This window comes from Manacus vitellinus, unplaced genomic scaffold (genome assembly GCF_001715985.3).
Source record: "Manacus vitellinus isolate BGI_N305 unplaced genomic scaffold, ASM171598v3 scaffold_5_pilon, whole genome shotgun sequence".
NCBI lineage: Eukaryota > Metazoa > Chordata > Aves > Passeriformes > Pipridae > Manacus > Manacus vitellinus.
In genome coordinates this window covers 5,038,536-5,057,660 of record NW_021940682.1, presented here as the reverse complement: position 1 = coordinate 5,057,660, position 19,125 = coordinate 5,038,536, and the positions used below count along the sequence as shown (strand labels likewise).

The 19,125-nt window shown below is 47.8% G+C and overlaps 1 protein-coding gene across 2 annotated transcripts in view; it reads left to right on the top strand.

Annotated features, from left to right (window-relative positions):
• Positions 1 to 19,125, top strand: part of LOC103754935 (cat eye syndrome critical region protein 2) — a 51,852-nt gene that overhangs the window by 12,733 nt on the left and 19,994 nt on the right. The window contains exons 2-8 of one of the 2 annotated variants that reach the window (XM_018080745.1): positions 7,851 to 8,034; positions 8,782 to 8,921; positions 9,414 to 9,518; positions 10,131 to 10,180; positions 12,519 to 12,688; positions 13,412 to 13,489; positions 18,276 to 18,432. In XM_018080745.1, coding sequence (XP_017936234.1) covers positions 8,866 to 8,921; positions 9,414 to 9,518; positions 10,131 to 10,180; positions 12,519 to 12,688; positions 13,412 to 13,489; positions 18,276 to 18,432 — 616 coding nt within the window. In that variant the 5' untranslated portion in view covers positions 7,851 to 8,034; positions 8,782 to 8,865. Of the gene's footprint in view, positions 1 to 7,850; positions 8,035 to 8,781; positions 8,922 to 9,413; positions 9,519 to 10,130; positions 10,181 to 12,518; positions 12,689 to 13,411; positions 13,490 to 18,275; positions 18,433 to 19,125 lie in introns of those variants that run through there. The other variant, XM_018080746.1, reaches the window with a different exon arrangement.

Sequence of the window (19,125 nt, the reverse complement as noted above, 5' to 3'; positions counted from 1 at the left end):
AACATCCAGAACCCTGTTGTCTTCCTTAAGCATCTCTTCAGCATATTTTGGGGCTGGTCTGGACTCGGTGCCACATTTGAGTTCTGGAAGCAAGTTATGGGGTGGACAAGAGAGAGGCAGGGAACAGGAATTGCTAGGGTGCTGAAATTACTCTGCTGTCCTTTACTTTTGTGGAAGCCTTCGGGTGTCTCTGTCATGGATGTGGAAACCTCCAACCACTCATGTTTCAGACTGCCAAATCCAGGAGTTAGACCAGACTATTTTAGGGAAGAGCTGCCTCTACTAAACATTAGCTAACCAGCTAATATTTTGTCCTTATGTTTTGAAATAAAACCATGGTTCTAACGTAGAAAGACTGTCTTTCCATGTTCAGCAGTGGTGAAGACGAATGTCCTTGTGTGCAGAGCTCAGTGCAGTCGACCCACTCAATTTTTCAGGTGTCTTTCTCTTCTCCTTCACTGCCAGTGACAGGTAAGCCACAGAATTACTGAGGTTTCAGCAAGGTCAAAAAACTAGTTCAAGTTTGCAGTGGAGGACAAAAGGCAGGCCTGTACATGCCCTGTGATGGCCGTGTACTCCAGCAATCTCTGCTGTCTTTACGACTCTGGGAGGAGAAACTTCACTCTGAAGCTTTGATCAATGTAATTCAAATTATATTTTTTTCCCCCCACTTTGTGGTCTCATTCAAGGTCCATTAATGTCAGCTGTCCTGCTTTTGTTCACAGTCACTAGTAGGCCAGCAGATTTTCTCTAGGCATGTTTCAAAAAAGGCGCTGAAAGATGGGATGTGCCCAAGTGTTTCCTCCATCACAGGGGCTCTGCCAGGGTTGGACCTTGCTGAGGTCTGTCACAAGTGTGGTGCCCCCAGGAGTTGCTGCCTCCCTCTAGGCTGTTCCTGGGAATTTTTGAAGTCTGTCCCCATCAGTGGTACAACTAGTGGCACTGCTAGTTGAATTGGAAATGACATGTGGCTGTTAAAGCTTAAGATCATGATTCCTGGATCTCCAGCTTCTCCGTCATTTTGCTCTGCCACGGTGAAGTGTTTTGTGCAGAGACCCTTCAGGGTGCTTGTTGCCCTTGAACCTCTGCCAGTTTGGCCACCCCGATGACAAGTTTGCCCATGGTCTGAGGAGGACATGCTTTCTGCTGGCTTGCATGCCTTCTGAGCAGGCTGCACATGGAGGGATTGGAAGGATACCTTCCCAACCCTTTTCCTCCCCGAGAAGGATGGGGTAGCATCTTTTTCCCCCTGCATCATACTTAACTTAGTTTCTCAGTAGGGTAAACTGTTTGAAGGTGAAGTACCAGCTGGTCCATAAAGCTTCCTCCCCCACCTCAGATAAGAAAGCTCATTAATACAGTAAAAAAAAAAGTCTCCATTGTTACATGAGAGCTCAAGGTCAGGCTGGTAGTAGTAACTCATATTGCCTCTAAGGTCAGCCTAAGCTTTCTCTTTCTGACAAGCCACGATAGATTGATCATGAGGGTCCTTACATTATTTTTTTTTCTTCTGAAATAGGCTTTGCTTCTCCTGACCCTGTTAATGATGTTTGACTGAGGTCATCCCAGCAAACCCTGAATCCTTCCCATTACCTTCCAGAGGGCTTGCCTTTGTGCCAAGGCATTGTATGCTTGTTAAGAATTAAGCCTTCCTGATCTCTGCTCTAGCAAAGGAGCTGTCTTCATTGGAGAGGCGAGAAATATCTTGAATGCCATCTGTCAGTTAATGCTCTCATTAACACCTGAGTGACTCTCAACACCAAGCTGATGTCTTTTTGCCAATTCAGAACTTAAAAGGTGCCAGCCCATAAGGTGAAATATCTTCAGTCCATAAAATTAACTGCATGATAAAACGTCTGTTCTGATAAGACCTTGATTTTTTGAGGTTCTTTCTTTTAACTAGAGAGATCACAGAGGCAAAGCCAGTTCTCTTGTGTGCTGTGAATTAGATGCTGAAGAAGACTTTCTTAATCTAGTACTAAGAACTCCGAAAAGCAACGCTTGTGTTGGGTGGCTGGGGGCATCTGAGTCTTTTTTAGCTTTTAAAGCGTTTACCAGACATAAGTATCACCTCTATTATTTTTCTTTCTGACTAACTGTCTAATAGGAACGGCAAGAGTAATTATATTCCTGTTTAAATGGTCCTTGAGGGAAAGGCTGAGCTCTCCCCATCTTGTTTTCCATGTTCCTCCCACATATAACTCTTGGGTAGGAGGTGGAAGAGGTCTACTGTTGTTCCTGCTCTCTGTCATCCCCTGGTTTTGTCAGGGTTCTTGGTTTTAATCTGAAGAACAATATACTGTCTGGGATTAGATGCAGGTCAGGCTTGCCATTTTCCCAGCAGTTTTAGCTCAAGAGTGTTCCAGTATTTACTCTTCCATTGCATTTTGTAAATTGAATGAAACAAGAGACCTAAAACTCTGTCAACATGATAGATATTCTAGCTAGTGGTCCAGGCAATTATTTGGCATCTGAACTTTCAGAAGGCTTATTTTTGTGTGCCAGCAGTAGCTGAGCATCACTGGGAGATTTTTGTCTCCAATATTTCCAACTCCTTACCCTAATGTTTCTCTTAATCCAATACTTACTCACACAGGATTGGGGGCTTTGGGAGGGGGTGGGGGGTTGGGTTTAGGGTGTTTTTTAGGGATGTGTACAGGGGGAGGGCTTGTGACAAAATTGGCAGCAATAGACCAGATAGGGCAGTGTGCCCTGGAGCAGTAATTCCATGCTCAGGCTGTGGCATCCTGCCTGCGGGAAGTGCAGATTGACACGGGGACTCTCTTACTGAATCAGTGTTTGGTTTTGCTTTTGTTTGTTTGGCTTGATTTTGTTTACAGTTTTCCAGCCAAGACTTGATTTACTTTGGAGTCTTTAAAACTAAGAGCACAAGTGGCTCTGCTTCCTTTGGGCATGAGGATAAAAAAAATAAGTGTGTGTGTGTGTGTGTACACATAATTCCAGCCCCGAGGGTGCTGGGTTTGCTCAGAAGGAATTTCACGTTGGGTTTGCCCTACAGGGTGCCTGGGGGACTGGGGTCTCTGGATGCAGCTGTTCCCTCCCAAGCCTGCACACCGGAAGCTCCGACCAAATTTTTCCATACATCCCACCATCTCTGTGAAATTTTCACCCTCTCTTCCAGAGGTCTCCAAAGGAGCCCCTCCGGGAAGCCGGACATGCTGGCCAAGCTTGGTTTTGTGACAGCAGAGCATGACCCCACGCCCTGGCAGTGGGAAGGGTGCCTCTCCTGCGAGCCGGGGAAAGCCACTGGGATCGCCAGGCAGGGGGAGGAGTCCTCAGCTCCCCTCTCCTGGAGCTCAGAGAAACCTCCCTCTTTGGGAGGCAGCCGGGCAGCAGATGGCCGGGCTGCGGCGCTGAGCTGTCAGGGGGTGGTGTATCATTTCTCTGGCTGTTCTGGACGCTGATACCCATGTTGGAGAGCAGCCCCTCCTTCAACTTGCTCCATCTTCTTTATGCCCTGATTTTTTCGCAGCTGCTACTAAAGATCACAGGCAACTTGAGCTGCAGCCTTGATGGTGCTCTTGTGGATTGTCTGACTCTGTTCCTCCTCTTTGACATGGATGTGCTAGGTCTTGTCCTTCCCTGTGCCCCAGATTTCCTTTTGTATATGCACAGGTCTGCGACATGCGATTAAAACTTTCAACCACAGTTGCAATTCAGCTTTGACCTCCTTTCTAATCTTTGCAAAAAAAGATGGGGATCTCTAGCAACAACCCTTTGGTTTCAGAACGCAGCCAGGGATGAGACTAAGAATTGCATTGGGCTCAGGAAAAATCATCTGCATCTGTGTGGGATGTATCACACTGATATGCAGGTACTGTTCCAGCACTGCCCCACTACAGCTATCCAAATTGCTTTGCACATCGAGGGGCAACTGCAAAGTAAGAGATGTTTTGACAAGTGAGGGAAATTTTATCACAGTTCTCTGGAATACTAATGGTGCTAGTGAAGTTGGGATGGAAGAAAGGGGTTGGAAGGATAAAGTTTTACAGTTGCAGAGTACTCTGAGGTACCTTTTCTAATCTCAGTTGATTTCTGTAATACTTTTCCTTGGTTTAATGAGCTGTATGGAAGATGGTTATGCTGTACGTGAGGAAGTGGTTGACATGTGGTGACAGTCGTGCCTGTGGTTTCACACTTTTTTGTGAATTTTTTCTAGAACTCCCAGTTTACTTTCAGAAGAGAGTTGGTTTTCCTTTGGATATGTGCCCCGAGACAGAATGTTTCCATGTACCAGTTCAGCCTCCTTGGGAATGCTTCAATTTGTAGAGAAAGGACATTGCTAACCTAACATTGCCTCCATTACTTGAGTGTTTTTACAAGTCTCAGTAATGCTGAGAACCTCTGGAGAAGAGAAACATCTGTCTCAGCTATCTCCCTCCTGCCTTTTTCCCACCTACAAAATGGTTTTCAGAGGTTCTCAGTTGCAGCAGAAACTCTGTAGGACTTGGCATACCTGCAAGTGTATTACTGTCCTATTAGTCAGCTTGAAAAAAAAGTATTTAACAGACTGTATCCAGGTCATTCCATTCCTGGACCCTGTCTCTCTGGTTCTTGGTTTTGAATTTTAATTCCGAACAGTTAGCACTGAGCATTTCTGCTCAGAAAACCCAAGGGCAGGGTTGTCACAGATTGCTCTGCTTCCTGCAGATTTTCTTCTCCAAATCCCTTTTCAAAGGGAAATGTAAGAGAGGCAGGCTGAGTGAAACTAACTGAAGGTGTGGCAGACAGGCTGAAGACGAGCACCCTACATTCGTCTGGAGAAAAGAGGTCGATTCCCATTAAGAGGGAAAATATAAATTGGGCAAGATTGAGAGTGATTGAGAATGCCTTGAGACATCTGTTTCCCATCTCTGGTTCTCATTTCTATCCTTATTCAAAGCGACAAATGCACAGTAGCTGTCTTTGAAAATTGATGGGGGTAGGAACTCAAAAGTACTCTTAAGAACAGAGCTTGTAATGCATTGAACGCTGGGTGGATGGTGGAAATTTCTAGTGTTAGCCACTTATGCGAAAGTCAAACCAAATTGGTTAAGTCAACAGAGCCAGTCCCCAGGGGGAAAGAGAGCTACATAGGCAAAGATTTCAGATGATCTTCTGGAATTGAGGGGCTTCCTGGATCGGTTTTCTTTGAGAGCAAGCAAAATGATAGAGCAAGATGAGTGAATTCGTGCAAGCAGCAAAAGTATCTGTCTGATCTCATTTTTTCCATGCCTTTCCCCCTTTTTTCTAGGTAGAAAAAAATTTAGCCAGAAAAAAATAGGAGCAGATAAAACCCTGTTACTTTTGTGGCTTCTTCCTGGCCAATCCTTGTCACTCACGGGTTATTCAGGATCCTAGGGAAACTTTTTTCAGGCAATTTTATTGGAAATAGCCAGAACCTCTGTATCAGACTTGATGAAATTATCTTCTGCCTCGAGATCTGACAAAATGGAAGAACTGAACTTGGGGGGCTGAAACTCGAATGTTCTCTGGGAGCTTACAGTCATTCCCCTTCTGCAACAGACTAAGCATCCAAATACAGTTGTTGCTTTCCTGCTTCCAGGAAAAGATATTCTCATCACTCTATTCTGAAAGCTAGTCAAAGCTGTCTTTTTTTTTTTAATCTAATGGCTTTGGTAAATATCTAACATTCAAGATGTGTGATCAAATAGCACTCTTAAAAAGTCTATAAAGGGAATCTATTATTGCACTCTTTGCCAAGTTGGAAGTCCTTGCTGGAAGTTCGGTCTTGAGTTAAATGAGGAAGACACTGGGGATGCACAGCTGCTCCAGGTAGGTGTATGCTGCATTGAATATTTCACTTGAAAAAGGATATTTGCTGTCATTTTTACCCTAAAATTACTACTTGAGGCAGCACATACATCATTTCATAAAATGTCAGCTGTCAGTTCTCCCTTTTTGACTGAACTTTGTCAGCATAGGGGGCTGTTTCAAGTTGCATTTGTGTGACTGCTGGTATTAGTGGGAGTGAAACAATGATGCTTGGAAATACTGATGCTTTACTTGTGTCATGCAGAAAAGAGCAAACTCCAGGTTGCAGGAGGCAATAGATCCACGTACATTCAATCTATTGTTAAATACAACCAGAGGGCTGGTGACAGTCATCGGGTGAGAGGACGTATCCCTTGATACTGTGAGAGGAGGTCAGCTTGCATTTGACGTCAGAAGGAAGCAGGCTGGTGAGGAGTGATCTGCAGGGTGGTAGCACTAACTTCTCTCTACTCAAGGAGGAAGGGAAATGCTGCCAGGTGGACATGGCTTGAGGCATCTGTTCCTTCGTTCTCGCAGTCACTGTCCAGTCATGCTCCTTGCAAAGGAGCCCGGTCTTTACCAAATGTGTGAAGACCTCTTTCTAATAGCTAACTTCTTGTTGACTTTTAACCATCTTTCTTCAGTTGGATCACACTCCTCTATCTCTTTGTTTAAAAATAATAGCTTTTGTGGAAGTTAGCGATTTCTCAGGGAAATGCAATTCTGTGGTGCTGGCACAGTTCCATTAATCATATAGAGTAATCTGCTTGTGCCAAAAACCTATCAAGTTGAGCTGCCTTTTTGAGAGCTGGTGGGAATGTGTACCCAGTGGTGTTCTTGCTGGCATATGGACTTCCCGTGTGTGCAAGAATGGCTGGGGCATGGGGGGGTCCCCCTTTGCTGTGCTCAGGGTACACAACTTGAATAGGCTGAGCGAGCCTGGCAAGTCTCAGGACTCAAAGTGATACGGACAGATCTTCAGGAAGTTTTATATTTAGGGACACATGGACTCACCAGCCCTTTTTCATTCCCTGCCCTGAAATTTTCAGCATTCAGAATAAAGGCTTATGTCTCATTAAAATATGGACAGGAGTTCCTTTAGCCTTGAGCTCCATCAACAGTCAGATGGGGACATTTACCCTCAATGACAGACAGGGGTAAGAAATGTCTGCTTCCTTGAGTTATATGATGAACTGCTGGGAATGAAAGTGGGACTTCATGTGGCCCAGCTAGAAGATGAGAAAGATCGGTTTAGTAGCAATGTTTATTAAGAGCTTGAATGTTCAGCTTGATCATCTGGGAGACTACAGAGGACAGAGCCCTCTGGGTGGAGCCCTGTTTGGGATGTACACTCATGCTGCGTGTCAGGGTCCAAACCATGTGTGTTAACTGGGCTGTGCTGATGTCCTGCCAGAGGCACTGATGGAGGGAGGAACAGGCAGAAAGTGGCAGCACCTTTGGGAATGGAGGGAGAGATGAGTAGGAGCCACAACAGGAGTATGGGAAGCATAAATCAGCAAAGTGGGGAGGAGGTGATGAGCTATGGAAAGTTTCAGGGCACTGAACCAGGGCGTGGAAAACTACTTTAGGGGCAGAGGGGGTGGAGCAGGGCTTGGCAATGACAGATGTGAGGGGCAAATGAAAAGCTGAAGAAGAAGGTTTAGGCATCAAATGGGGAGAGGTGGAAAGGGATCAGACCAATAACTTTTGTTGCATCCTATTTTAGCAAAGGGTGGATGTTGGTGCTAGCACAAGGCGCTCCCCATTAGGATAGAAAGGGGATGAGGCTGAGTTGCTGTAATGTTTAGCTCGTTCTTTCAGCTTAGAAGGAAATAACAGTAATGCAGAGCCCTGTAAGCTGTCTGTGTATAGTGTGAAATCCCATGGTGTTGCAGTGAGGTTGCTGTGTTTTGGGAATATGGGTTACAGAGCTGCACCCAGCCATAGCTGTTGTAAGGCACCATTTTCCTTCAGGTGCTGTCTCTGTGTTATGTTTGTTCGAGTCGCTTGGTGCACCAGATGTTTCTGGCGTGGCAAACTACAGCAAGTGTGTGGGACTTTTTTCCCTTGGTTAGATCCCAGACGTTTCACAGCTACCTGGAGGACATCATCAACTACCGCTGGGAGCTGGAGGAGGGGAAACCCAACCCCTTGAGGGAGTCCACCTTCCAGGAGCTGCCCCTGCGCACCCGGGTGGAGATCCTGCACCGCCTCTGCGACTACCGCCTCGATGCAGACGATGTCTTCGACCTCCTCAAGGTGCTTTGGGCAGCAGGGACAGGGGAAACAGTGTGGCTGTAGGAGCTGGGCCAGATCCATGAATTTTACTGGGAAGAGAGGAGTAGATGCTTTTCAGTGTATTTTAAACCAGGTAACCAGGTGGCGACACAGTGGGTTGGCAGTTCTCCATCTCCTCCTCTGCCTTGCAGAGGACCCAAGGCCAGTGCCCAAGGCTTGGGCCCTTGTCCTCTGCGGATGTATTCATAACATGAGAGTTGCCAAGCAAATTGGCTTCGTTGGCTACTCTTCCTGAGAAGAGTGAATTTGGAGATGCTCCAATGGCAGGGCTGTGAGAGCTGAGACTGCCTTGCTGAGGGATGGTGTGAGATGAAAGGATGGAGCTGAAGTATACTGGGGGAGCTGGGGGATGGTAGAGGCAGGGAGGGGGGAGGGAGCTTCTCAGGGCTGTGCGTGACTGTCGCCAGCACTAATTAGACCTTCCCTGTCAGGAGCACCAGAGATGAAATGTTAAAACCAGAGAGGCCATTCAAATTAGAGATGCCAATCTAAATCCCTCCCTGGACAGAGAGCGAACAGTCGCCTTCCCCCTGGAGTAACATTTTCCCAGCTCGGCCGGGAGGAGCAGCTGTACTGCTGCTGTGGCGTGGTGGGAGGGAAGGAGGGAGGGAGGGAGGTGTTTGCGGAGGGGTGTCATCATGTTTTGTGTGACAATCGTGGCCGCTTTTCAACTTGTCACCGTGTGGCGGGGGCTCCCGGTGGGCGCAGGGCCTGGACGCCGACAGCCTCCGCGTGGAGCCGCTGGGCGAGGACAGCAGCGGGGCCCTGTACTGGTACTTCTATGGCACGCGGATGTACAAGGAGGACCCGGTGCAGGGGAAAACCAACGGAGAGCTGGCTCCAGACAGGTAACAACCCACACACATCCCCCCCCGCCATGTCTGGGTGCAGGGGGTGAGGGGGCACAGCCAGCCCAGCTGGAGGGGGCTCCGCCTGACTGCTGTTGTGCCGGGGTGGGGGGGCCTGGGAGAGGCCGGGGCAGTGCGGGGCGAGACTGGAGTTGCCAAGCAGACAGCGGAGCTGCCCTGCGCCGCGCATTGTGTCGGAGCCAGCCTGCAGCCTTTGTGGCACCAGGAGAGCCTGCTGTGGGAACGATGCTGCCTGCCCCACTGCATTCCTGCCTGTCTGCCCCGCACCGTACCGTGCCGGCGGCTCCCAGAGCAGGCTCCCAGCCAGTGGGAATCCCTCCTCTCCCCTCCCCATCCTGTTGCTGCTCTGATTTAATCCCTCCTTTGGTTGGGTTCCTAGCAGCTGTTCCAATTTCTGTGCCCTTCTCCCATCCTGCCAGCCTCAGTTCCCTTGCTCAGCAGATATTTCATGGTGGTTTTGCCATTTTTCAGGGGATGTGGGGGGCAGACAAACACCCCAAATGTTCCTGGGAAAACAGGCAAGAGACGAGGGCGACCTCCAAAGCGGAAAAAACTACTGGAGGAAAATTTGCTGAGGTATGGAAGGGTTCTTCCTGCAACAGACATAAAATACGCATGTTCCCAGAGGAAAGTATAATGTAGTTCTGGGGTTCCCCCAATAAGTATGTATATACCATGCAGCCATAATTTCAATGCATCTCTGAAGCAAAGCAAGCTCAGACTTGGTGGATGCTTTGATCACTCTCCAAAGCAAATTCTGACTGAGCTGGAAGTTCGGTGAAACAGTGGGCATCACTCTTCCAACCACCTCACTTCAAATGCAGTTCCAGTGTGCAGTGCTAGAGGATTTGCTCCTGATAAAGAACACTTTCACTGTGTAGCACTTGAAGCCAAAAATCTCAGCCACTTGAGTCAGTGTAGATTTCGGGATGCTTACACAAGAACTGAAATACTGTGCTTGCCAAACTTCAGCCTGCACCCTTCACTTTTAAAAACTTTATGAAGCTATGGTAAATATATATGTGAAAATATATATCAAACGTGTGTTCTGCAGGTTGTTTTTTTCATGGTTTTGCTGTGCATTGAATAATTGCTGCGTCCCCCATTCTTCTTAGAAGCAGCTGCATTTCACGTGGTGTGAAGTAATGTATTTATTGTATCACTTCTTCTCTTTCTTTTTTTTGGTAGGGAGAAGGCAGAAGAGAACTTGCTAATCCATGAGACTCAGATAAGAAATGGTAAAGAGATTTTACGGCATCAGGGTTGATACCATCGGCTAACATGGTTCTTAAATTGTCAAAGCCCAGAGAGATGTCTGTAACAACCCAGCCTTTCTCAGGAAAGGGAGAGTCTTTCTGCTGGTGGTTGGGGCCAAGCTGGGAAGGAGGGGTTTGCAGGGATTACAGGCTGCCTTGCAGCTGGGAGCCTGGGCACATGTAGGCTTCCTGTCTTATCATGGATGATTTTGGGAGGAAGAAACCTAACCTATTGGGATACACTAGACCTTGAGGGCTCACCTACAAAAATGGGTTGTGAATGGTCCTCCCTCTTCCAGGCATGAGGTAAACACATGGCCCTGTTGGTAGCTGGTGTGTTTTTTAGGGCTGGGAAAAGAGTGTGGTCAGTGATGCCAAGACAGAGAAGAAAGAACCTTTTTGATCCTCCTCACTTCTCCTTCCTGGTAGCCATTTGGTGGCTTAGCACAGTAAATGACATCTTGGGGGTACCCACCTAAGGGTTAACGAGGCAAGCAGAAAGAATCAGTTGGCAACACGATGTGAATGTGAGTTCAAGGGAGCTGGGACTCATTTGTCATACATGTGTATCCACTGGCTTCCACAAAACCCAGGGACTCAGCCTGCCTGTTCCCTCACAATAAAAGGCAAGGGTGGCATTGTCTTTCCCATGCCTCCTTCCCTTTGCCCTTTGTCTTCAGATTTCCTGGTGGCTGCTCCAGAGCTGGGCGGCAGAGCCAGAGCAGTGCACGTGAGGCGCTGGGGGTTTTATCAGATCATTGTCTTCCAGCAAATTGTGTCACTTCAGCTGCAGAGTAATCTTCTGGTGGCACAAAGCAGTGCCTTAGTCCTGTTTGCTATTGAAATGAGTTCTCCGTAGGCAGCTGGCAAGGGAATAGGAAACAAGGGTACAGGGTTTGGGGGCAGTGTGCAGGTAAGCTCCCCCCTGCAGGTGGGCAGATGGCTGGTCCTTTGCCATCTCCATTACTGGTCCCCAGAGCATTCACTTGAGCTGAAGCTGAGGGTGGGCTCAAGTCCAGGCTGGCCTGTGACCCGGAGCATGTGCTCACTCTGTGCCACTGCCATGGCACCCAGGCTTCTGACAGAGGGCAGGTGGCTGGGGGGAGGTTGCAGCTTCCCGATCTTCCTAGGGCAACCTGACAGCTTGCATGCCAGAGGCACTTGCAGCTCAGATCCATAAAGGGCCCAGAATCAGGTTCAGAGAGAAAGCAGCTCTGTTTTTTCACTTCTTTATATTTTTCGTTGTTGGTTTGCTTGAAAATGTGATGAGAGGGTGCATGACATCTGCCAGTGGCAGTGGTGGCCATTGCTTTCTTTCCAGAAGCCAGTGGTTAGCTCTAGAAAAGTCTAGAGGGAGCTGAGAACTCCCCAACCTGAAGGTGTTTGATTCAAGACTCATCCCCTCCGTCTCCCAAGTGAAAAAAAAAGGGCCACAACCTTTTTTGCTTAGAAAGCATCCTGGGGCAAAAGCTTACAAGTTGCAACCCATGAGGCTTCCCTGCTCTGTGTAAACATTTGCGGAGCAGGAACCACATTCCCCCTCTCCAGGTGGGTGTTCCAACCACCATGCAAGAGAGCCCTTCCTTCACAATTAGTATTCAAATATTTCACACAAGGTGGAACAGCTCAGAGTGTCTTGGTAGTTGGGACATGCTCAGAGCGGTGGGTGATCTGCTTCAATCCCACTCTGGATCAAGCAAGGATGGGATGTGAACTTCTGGAACTTCCCCCTCATCTGGCAGCCTGATGAACCCTGTCCTTCGCTTCCTCTTCTGTTCTTTCAAGTGCCTGCGAACAAAATGTTTCATTTGGGGAGAACGGGGGGATTTTTTCACTGCAGAAAAGGTTTGCAGTGCTTAAAAAAAAAAAAAAGAGCTTATTTCAAATTACAGTATTTTTTGATGGGTTTATTCTGCTGCCAGACTAAATCAGATGTTTGTATTTCCCCATGTCCTGCTCTGGCTGACAGCCTCCATTACAAGAAGCAAATTAAATCCTTTTCTCTGGTCTGTCATAACTGGAATGTAGGCTTGCTACAGGGATGTTGTACTACCTGTGTATTGCCATTTCCCATCATTATTTCTTCAACTGTGTGTTTCCTCTGTGTCTTGGCATCACTTTCAGTGTCACTAAGGGAGGTAGCAGCGCTTCTGGTGGATGAGGAGAGCTTTGGGTCTATAGCAAAGAGCACGTTTTTCGTAACAGTGGCCATTAACAGTGTCTTTTGCTCTTCCTGAGCCCTGAGGAGAGAAGAGAAGGGATCAAGAAGAGCTGTTAGTCATAACTGCTCTGGAGATAACATCCTTTCACGTTTTTGAAGGGTCCCAAGGGCCTGGCCGTGGAACATGGTGGCTGCTGTGCCAGACGGAAGAGGAGTGGAGGCAGGTCACAGAGAGCTTCAGAGAGAGGACTTCCCTTAGAGAGCGGCAGCTCTACAAACTCTTGAGTGAAGACTTCCTGCCGGAGATCTGCAACATGATTGCACAGAAGGTGAGGAGACATGACATCCTGTTTACCTCTCTTTGACCGCTTCCAAGAGCATGGACGTTTGCTGAGTGAAGTTGCTGAATCCAAGCAGAGCCCGTCACCCCACCTCCAGCCTCCAAGTGTCATGGATGTGGGGGCTGTTCAGCTTGTGGGGGGGGGAAGGGCTCTCCCCCGTGCTGTGGCAGGGCTAGAGTTGGTGCTCGAGGATCTGGTTCATGGTTGCACGGCGGCGTTGGTAGGAAGGCTGAAGGGGTTACTGTCTTCAGCCATGTTCTGTGTCCCTTTTCTCCTAGCAGGGAATTCGCTGTGCTTTTGAACTGCTGCGATTTACAGCCTAGCTTTTCTATGCAAACTGCCTGTGATTCCACTTTTACTGCCCTTTCTCAGCTGGCTCTGCTGGAGGGGCTCTGGCTGCTTTAGCTGTCCTAGCTAAGTCTGCTTGAGCTGGTTATGTCAGAGCCCTGAAACTCTGAAGGGTATTGTCCGTCAACTGAATGTTTTCAGGTGGGACAGATTTGGAAAGGCTAGATGGCTTTGTAAAATGGGCTCTGCAGCCAGCGTGATGTTCTTGGATTGAGTTCAGTTTGCTTGTTTGCTACCCTTGTAAAGCTAATAGGGATTTCATGGTCACTTCTAGCCCCCAGAGTTTCTCCTGCCAGTGTCACCGATGTGCCCTAATTTCCTCCACTCTCTTTTTCCTTCCCTCAATTCTCAACCCTGTTTCAGGAGAAGCGTCTGCAGCGGACAGAGTTTTCTCCCAGGTGGATGTCTGACCATCAGCCCATCAAACCAATCAAGCAGGAGGTGAGGGGGGGTGCGAGGGGGAGGACGACGGAGGGAGGCGAGAGCAGATGCCTCCTAGGGGAAAAAATAAACCGCAGCATCGCTATTCAGTGGGAAGGAGTCGCTTGAAAGTGCTTGTGCTGAAAGAGAGATGGGTGGTAATGCCCGTCAAAGGCAGGCTGACACTCAGGGTTTCTATGGCGAGCAGGGAGGTGCTGCCCTCTGGATCGCAGAGGTAACCGGCCTCGCTGCAGACTCCGGTGCAGCTGCATATGGAAATCTGCACTCAGTCTGGGGAATTCCACTTCAATGAGAGTGCTGGCACATTCGAGGCAGTTCAAAGAAAAGTTGAAGAAGGATGAGAGGGCTAGAAGAACCGGCTTACAAAGGGAAATGACAGAAATTCAGCCAAGGGGAAAACGTGAGGCTGCAAATACATGAGGATGTAGATAGTGCTGAGGGAGAGAAGAATGACTGATGCAGCATGCGGAGCTGAGCTAGGAGGGGGTCAGCTGGAAATGGAAGTCACAATGTAGGCAGCTTAAAGAAATGCTTATCAAACTGCAGCTATGTTGGCTGAAATGGCTCTTTCCGTGCCTCTTCACCCTCATCTCCTCCACCCCATCAGTGTAACAGCACTGCTGCTGCCGCTCCTTGCGGGTCTGTGCAGTGAACCAGACCCAGGAAAATGACTGGAGTTAAATATAACCTTTTTCTTTGGTCAGGGTTATTTTTAACATAGATCAGTTTTCTGATCCAGTTCACCACACAGCCCCCAACAGTCACGCCGGCACAGCCAGGCATGTGGTGCCGTGGAGATGGGGGGTCTTTGAACTGGCAACTGCTGCCCAAAGCAATCGGTCAGACAACTCGGGATTAGCTCTGGAGGAAAAGATTGTCTTGATTCTATCAGGTTGTGGCATAATCTCTCACCGCAGATGTAATCAAAATGTAGTTACCTGGTGTTTTGTCAGAGCCTGGGAAATAAAGCTGCAGGGAATATTCCACATGAGCCGGAGTCAGAGGTTCCCGCAAAACAAAGGAGAAAGTAGTTCCCTGCAATAAATATACTTACTTGGAACAGATAAATAAAAGGAAGGAAGAACCTCTCATCATGCTGCAGATAAAAGCCTGCCGGGAGGAAAATAAGACCCCAGTGATGGTCAGTTTGGGGCCAGAATTGCTCTCTGCAAAGCCCACCGTGCAGGAAGCGCAGGGACACGTGTTTGTTCACAGGCAGCAGAAATCCCAGGGGAGGAGGGGAGTGGGAAACACATGGAGCCTGAATGATGCTAATCAGTACCGCAGGTGCTCCAGGTCTGCTGTGGCAGAGGGCTGTTAATTGCTGCCTGTGGGCCACTGAAATGTTTCCAGCGAGCGGGGGGCCCTCCTGGCTCCCGGGGCACAGGGAGCCAGCCAGTGTGAGGGTGGTGATGCTCACAGCGCTCCCCAGCAGGATGTGGCAGTCATCCCTGCCACTGGGGAGCCAAGGAAGGTGCAAGCATGTCTGATATCTTATTTGTCAAGTGAGGGCGGGCAGCAGGCGAGCCTGAGCCTGGGGGAGAAAACCTCGGCTGAGTGCAGGTGACCCCTTCCTCCTGGCTGCTGCTTCAGTCCAAGATGTAACTGCTCCATGGGCTCCTGATCCTGCAGGGGATTTCTCAACAGGTGGTTCAGATTAGCTCCTCATTAAGAGCCGCCTGAGCAGCACCCTCATTAGGATCACGCTGTGGAAACCTGAGCGGGAAAGGTTTGGCGGATGAGAGGCCAGGGTGTCCAGGGCATTCATGCCTCCTGGCCTTCTGCCCCTGAAGTCTGATACCAACTGCCTGGAGAGCAAAGCAAACGGCAGGAGTTCGGGCAGGAGTTTGGCCCTTTCAGGTCGCAGGGCCAGGGGAAGGCAGCGATGTTGTGTCCTGGAGTGCTCTCTACCGGAGGGAAGGAGGCGGTGATGCTGTGGTGGCAGTGGTTTTTCTCCTCCAAGTGGGGAGGAAGCTGGAGAAACGTCCTTTTACCACCTGTGTGGTCAGGAAGGAAGTTTAACTTGAGTTTGGTTCTTGTTTTTATCATTCCAATAGACATCGGCTTCCACCACATCTCATAGGAGTTTGCTGGTTTGTGTTCGCGGATTTTTTTAACCCTGAGTTGAGCACGCTCATCCCCAGTGGGCTTAAGGGGGACACCAGGCAGAGGGTCCCTCTGAAAATCAGGTTGTTTCTGTGTCTGAAGTGTCTCAAAGAGCCAGCATTGCTGCTGCCCTGCAAGTGCTGCAGGGAGCAAGTGCCGTTGTGGGTGTCTGCTGCAGCCCTTGGGGCTCACTACACTGCATCTATGGTTTCTGCTTTTCCCTTTTCTTCTTCTGCTTCCTACATCTAGTAGGATGACACCCTTCCTTTGCTTAAAATTGTCCTCTTGCTTTGTCAATGCCATATTTGTGGTGTGTTTACCTGGAACATGCTATGGATTCGATGCCATTACAGTGTAGGGTGCTGAATGCACCCTGCAGGCTTGGAAAGGTTCTGGTGGTGAGCACTGCAGCTTGGATGTTGTGTTCATGTTTCCATAGGACATGAATGGTGAAAGTTGTATGAATCCAGGGAAAGGGAAGGTCTCACCTGTGTACCAACAGAAAAGATGGCATGTCATGCCAGGCTGGCTTAGATCTACTGGTTGGAGAGTTTAAAGGCTGATGGTCACATCCTCAATAAAACATATTAGTGTACCAACTTCTGATGGCTGGTTCCTGCTCACCTCTTCTAATTGCTGCAGAGCCTGACATTTTTGGTTCTTACTGCTATTTGAAGATTGATCAAGAAAGTCAGGGGTAAACTGTTTGACGACGGTCATAATCAGACCTGAAAGGAAATTGTTTGCAGGTCATGAGTAGAAAATCGGATGGTAGAGCATTTGAGAAAGGGATATGAAAAGAATCAAAAGTGTAAGTGTAGAACCCAATTCTGTAGGTTCTTGACCTCTTGTACTTGGCAAAGCACTTTCAGTCCTGAGCATCCTGGCGTTTGGATATTGATCAGGGAGAAAAGCCCTGAGAGACAACTGGAACTGGAAGGATTGCTTTATAAGGAAACATTTAACCTAACTGGAGAAATGTGGGAGTTTTGTGTAAGTGTCTGAGGAAGCCCGTAAAGGCTGGAATATGGCTGAAGAACAGAAAGATTTGTGCTCACCCAGAAGAGCCTGAGAATAACTGGATGGAATGAGGGGTTGAGAAATGAACTTTAGGCTGAATGTGAGGAGAAGCTGGCTAAGCTAAGGCACATGGGCTCACAGAATGATTTTTCTAGGAAAGGGATGTACAAGTGAACTACTAACATTTGGCAAATATCTAAAAAGGAAAAGATAGGCAGAGTTCCCTCATGGTGAGATGATGCTATAGGATTCACCTAAAAAGATTGGTGTTTTTGCTGCCCAGTCTGTCTCTAAATGCAGGATATGGTCCTAATTTTGTCAAGAGTCCCATCACCCTCTCTTTGACACTTCTCTGTGACTGTTGGTGGTTGAAATATAATTCTCTTAAAATATTTTTGCTGCTGGAAATAGGGAGATAATTCATAATGCTCATCCACAGGGAGTTGGAGTGGGACTTTGTAGGGCAGCTCAGGGCTGTATAGGGGAAGGGGAGGCAGAGGGGGAATGAATGTACAGTGAAACCAGACAGCATTTCTAGGTGTTTATCAAAACAGCCTCAGGTTCCACTCCTAGGCAATGAAACAAGGACAAAACAGTAATCATGGGGCCAGAATTTTTTTTTTTCTGGGGATTAATAATGGGCCTGGAGAAGTTGATGATCTGAGCAGCAGCCAACGGACCCCAGCTGATTGCTAATCCTCAGGAAATGCCTTCTGCTTAAGTGGTGGTTGCTGGTTATTCCCTGAAAATGAAGTTGGAGCAAACTGTGTGTACGCTGTTCTTTTCTGATTGATATTCCTTGCTGACAAGGCACATGTATCTTGGTCTTGCAGAAGTCAAAGGGGTGGGAGTGGCTGGTGGATGACTGATTCATTTGTCTTATCATTAATTTAAGCTAATAAAGATAATTCCACACTTCCATATACATATCTTGCACTTCATTGGAGAAATAGGAGCAGGCGATCCCTGGTCGGGAAGCCTGCAGTCTTAAGCAGGATCAAACACAGCCTTGGAGCCTGCTGGCAGTGGGGAGCTGAGGAAGTGGGGCAATAAAGAGCCAGGCATCCTGGAGTGAGAAAACTGGTTTTGGGACCCAGCAGGAAAACTGTCCAAATAAACAAACAAGATGTAGTTCGGGGGAGATTAGCACACAGAAATTTTGAACAGGAAAGGAAAACATTCCAAACGATACCTCGATGCAAGGCTGTATCAGTCTCTTTTCCTAGTGAAGTACTCTGTGTTTTATAGCAGAGCCAGGTTTGGCAACGTAGTTCTTTCTGCTCACACTTCCCACTTGGAGCTCTGCTAGCTGGAAGAGGTAGAGGTGTTCTGTGGTGCTGTCAACAGCCTGAATCCTTTGCCCAGAAGGGAAGGGAAATACTCACAGTGTGTCCCTGACAGAATGGCAGCTTGTCTAACCCATTGCTTCTCCTTCCATTGTCCTTGTATCAGTAGGATTTCATTGCTTGACAAATAACTTTGCTTTACATGTTGCTTTTCATCTAGGAATTCATGCGTACAAATCCATTTTTCCCTTTTTTTTTTTCCTCCCAGCCATTCATTGTAGGTTTACTTTAATATTTGCTCAAAGTAATCCTTCCTGTGCTCAGACTTGAATAAGCCAACGTGTTACAGTTTTTGGTGCCCTGTTCTGTCGCAGGTAAACCCGAATGTGCTGAGTTCCATGGAGAAGCAGAGGCGCAGGGAGGAAGAGGAGGAACGCCAGATCCTTATAGCAGTGCAGAAGAGGGAGCAGGAACAGCTGCTAAAGGAGGAGAGGAAGAGAGAGATGGAGGAAAAGGTCAAAGCAGTGGAAGGTAACGTGCAGCCAAGTGTGAAGCAGAAGGAGAAGTTTTCAAAGCCAAGATTGAAATCTTGAATTAAGATCTGCCATTTACGTCCCTCCCCTGCCAGACCTGCTAATGGGAATATCTTTTCTTGCACTTATCTGTGATAAGTTGGTCTGACTGTAGCTTCTTTTCCTTTGCCTATCTCCCTTGGTGTTGGTGGCTGTTCTCTAGTATACCCTTTGACTGTGTTGTCTTCCTCAAATCATGCTTATTTTCTCCCTCAGCTATGCTTTTTTTCCTGCTATCACATTGTTTCTCAGTTCTCTTCCATCTCCCCACTTGCCTCCTTATGGATTTCCCTGTGTGCAGGATTAGCTGGATTTGCTCTTGCTGAATAGCATTTGATTCTTTTGGCCCAGTCCATGATGAAAGAAGAATTCCCTTTGAGGAGAAAGGGAAGGGGACAACATAGGAGTAGCAAGAGTAACATTTTTTTCCTGGCCTTACCAATTGGAGAACTAAAGATGAAGGGACCAGGCTACCAGAACACCAGAGGTGGCAACTTCACATGTTGGTTTGATTATTTTTTTTTTTGGTTATGAATTAAATGCTGAGTTAAACTGTTCTGCAAGAAACAAATGTATTTAATGTATTTAATACATCAGCTCAAGGCACAGACAGCAGGCATTCAGCTGTGGCATGTAGGCATGGGTGTCAGAG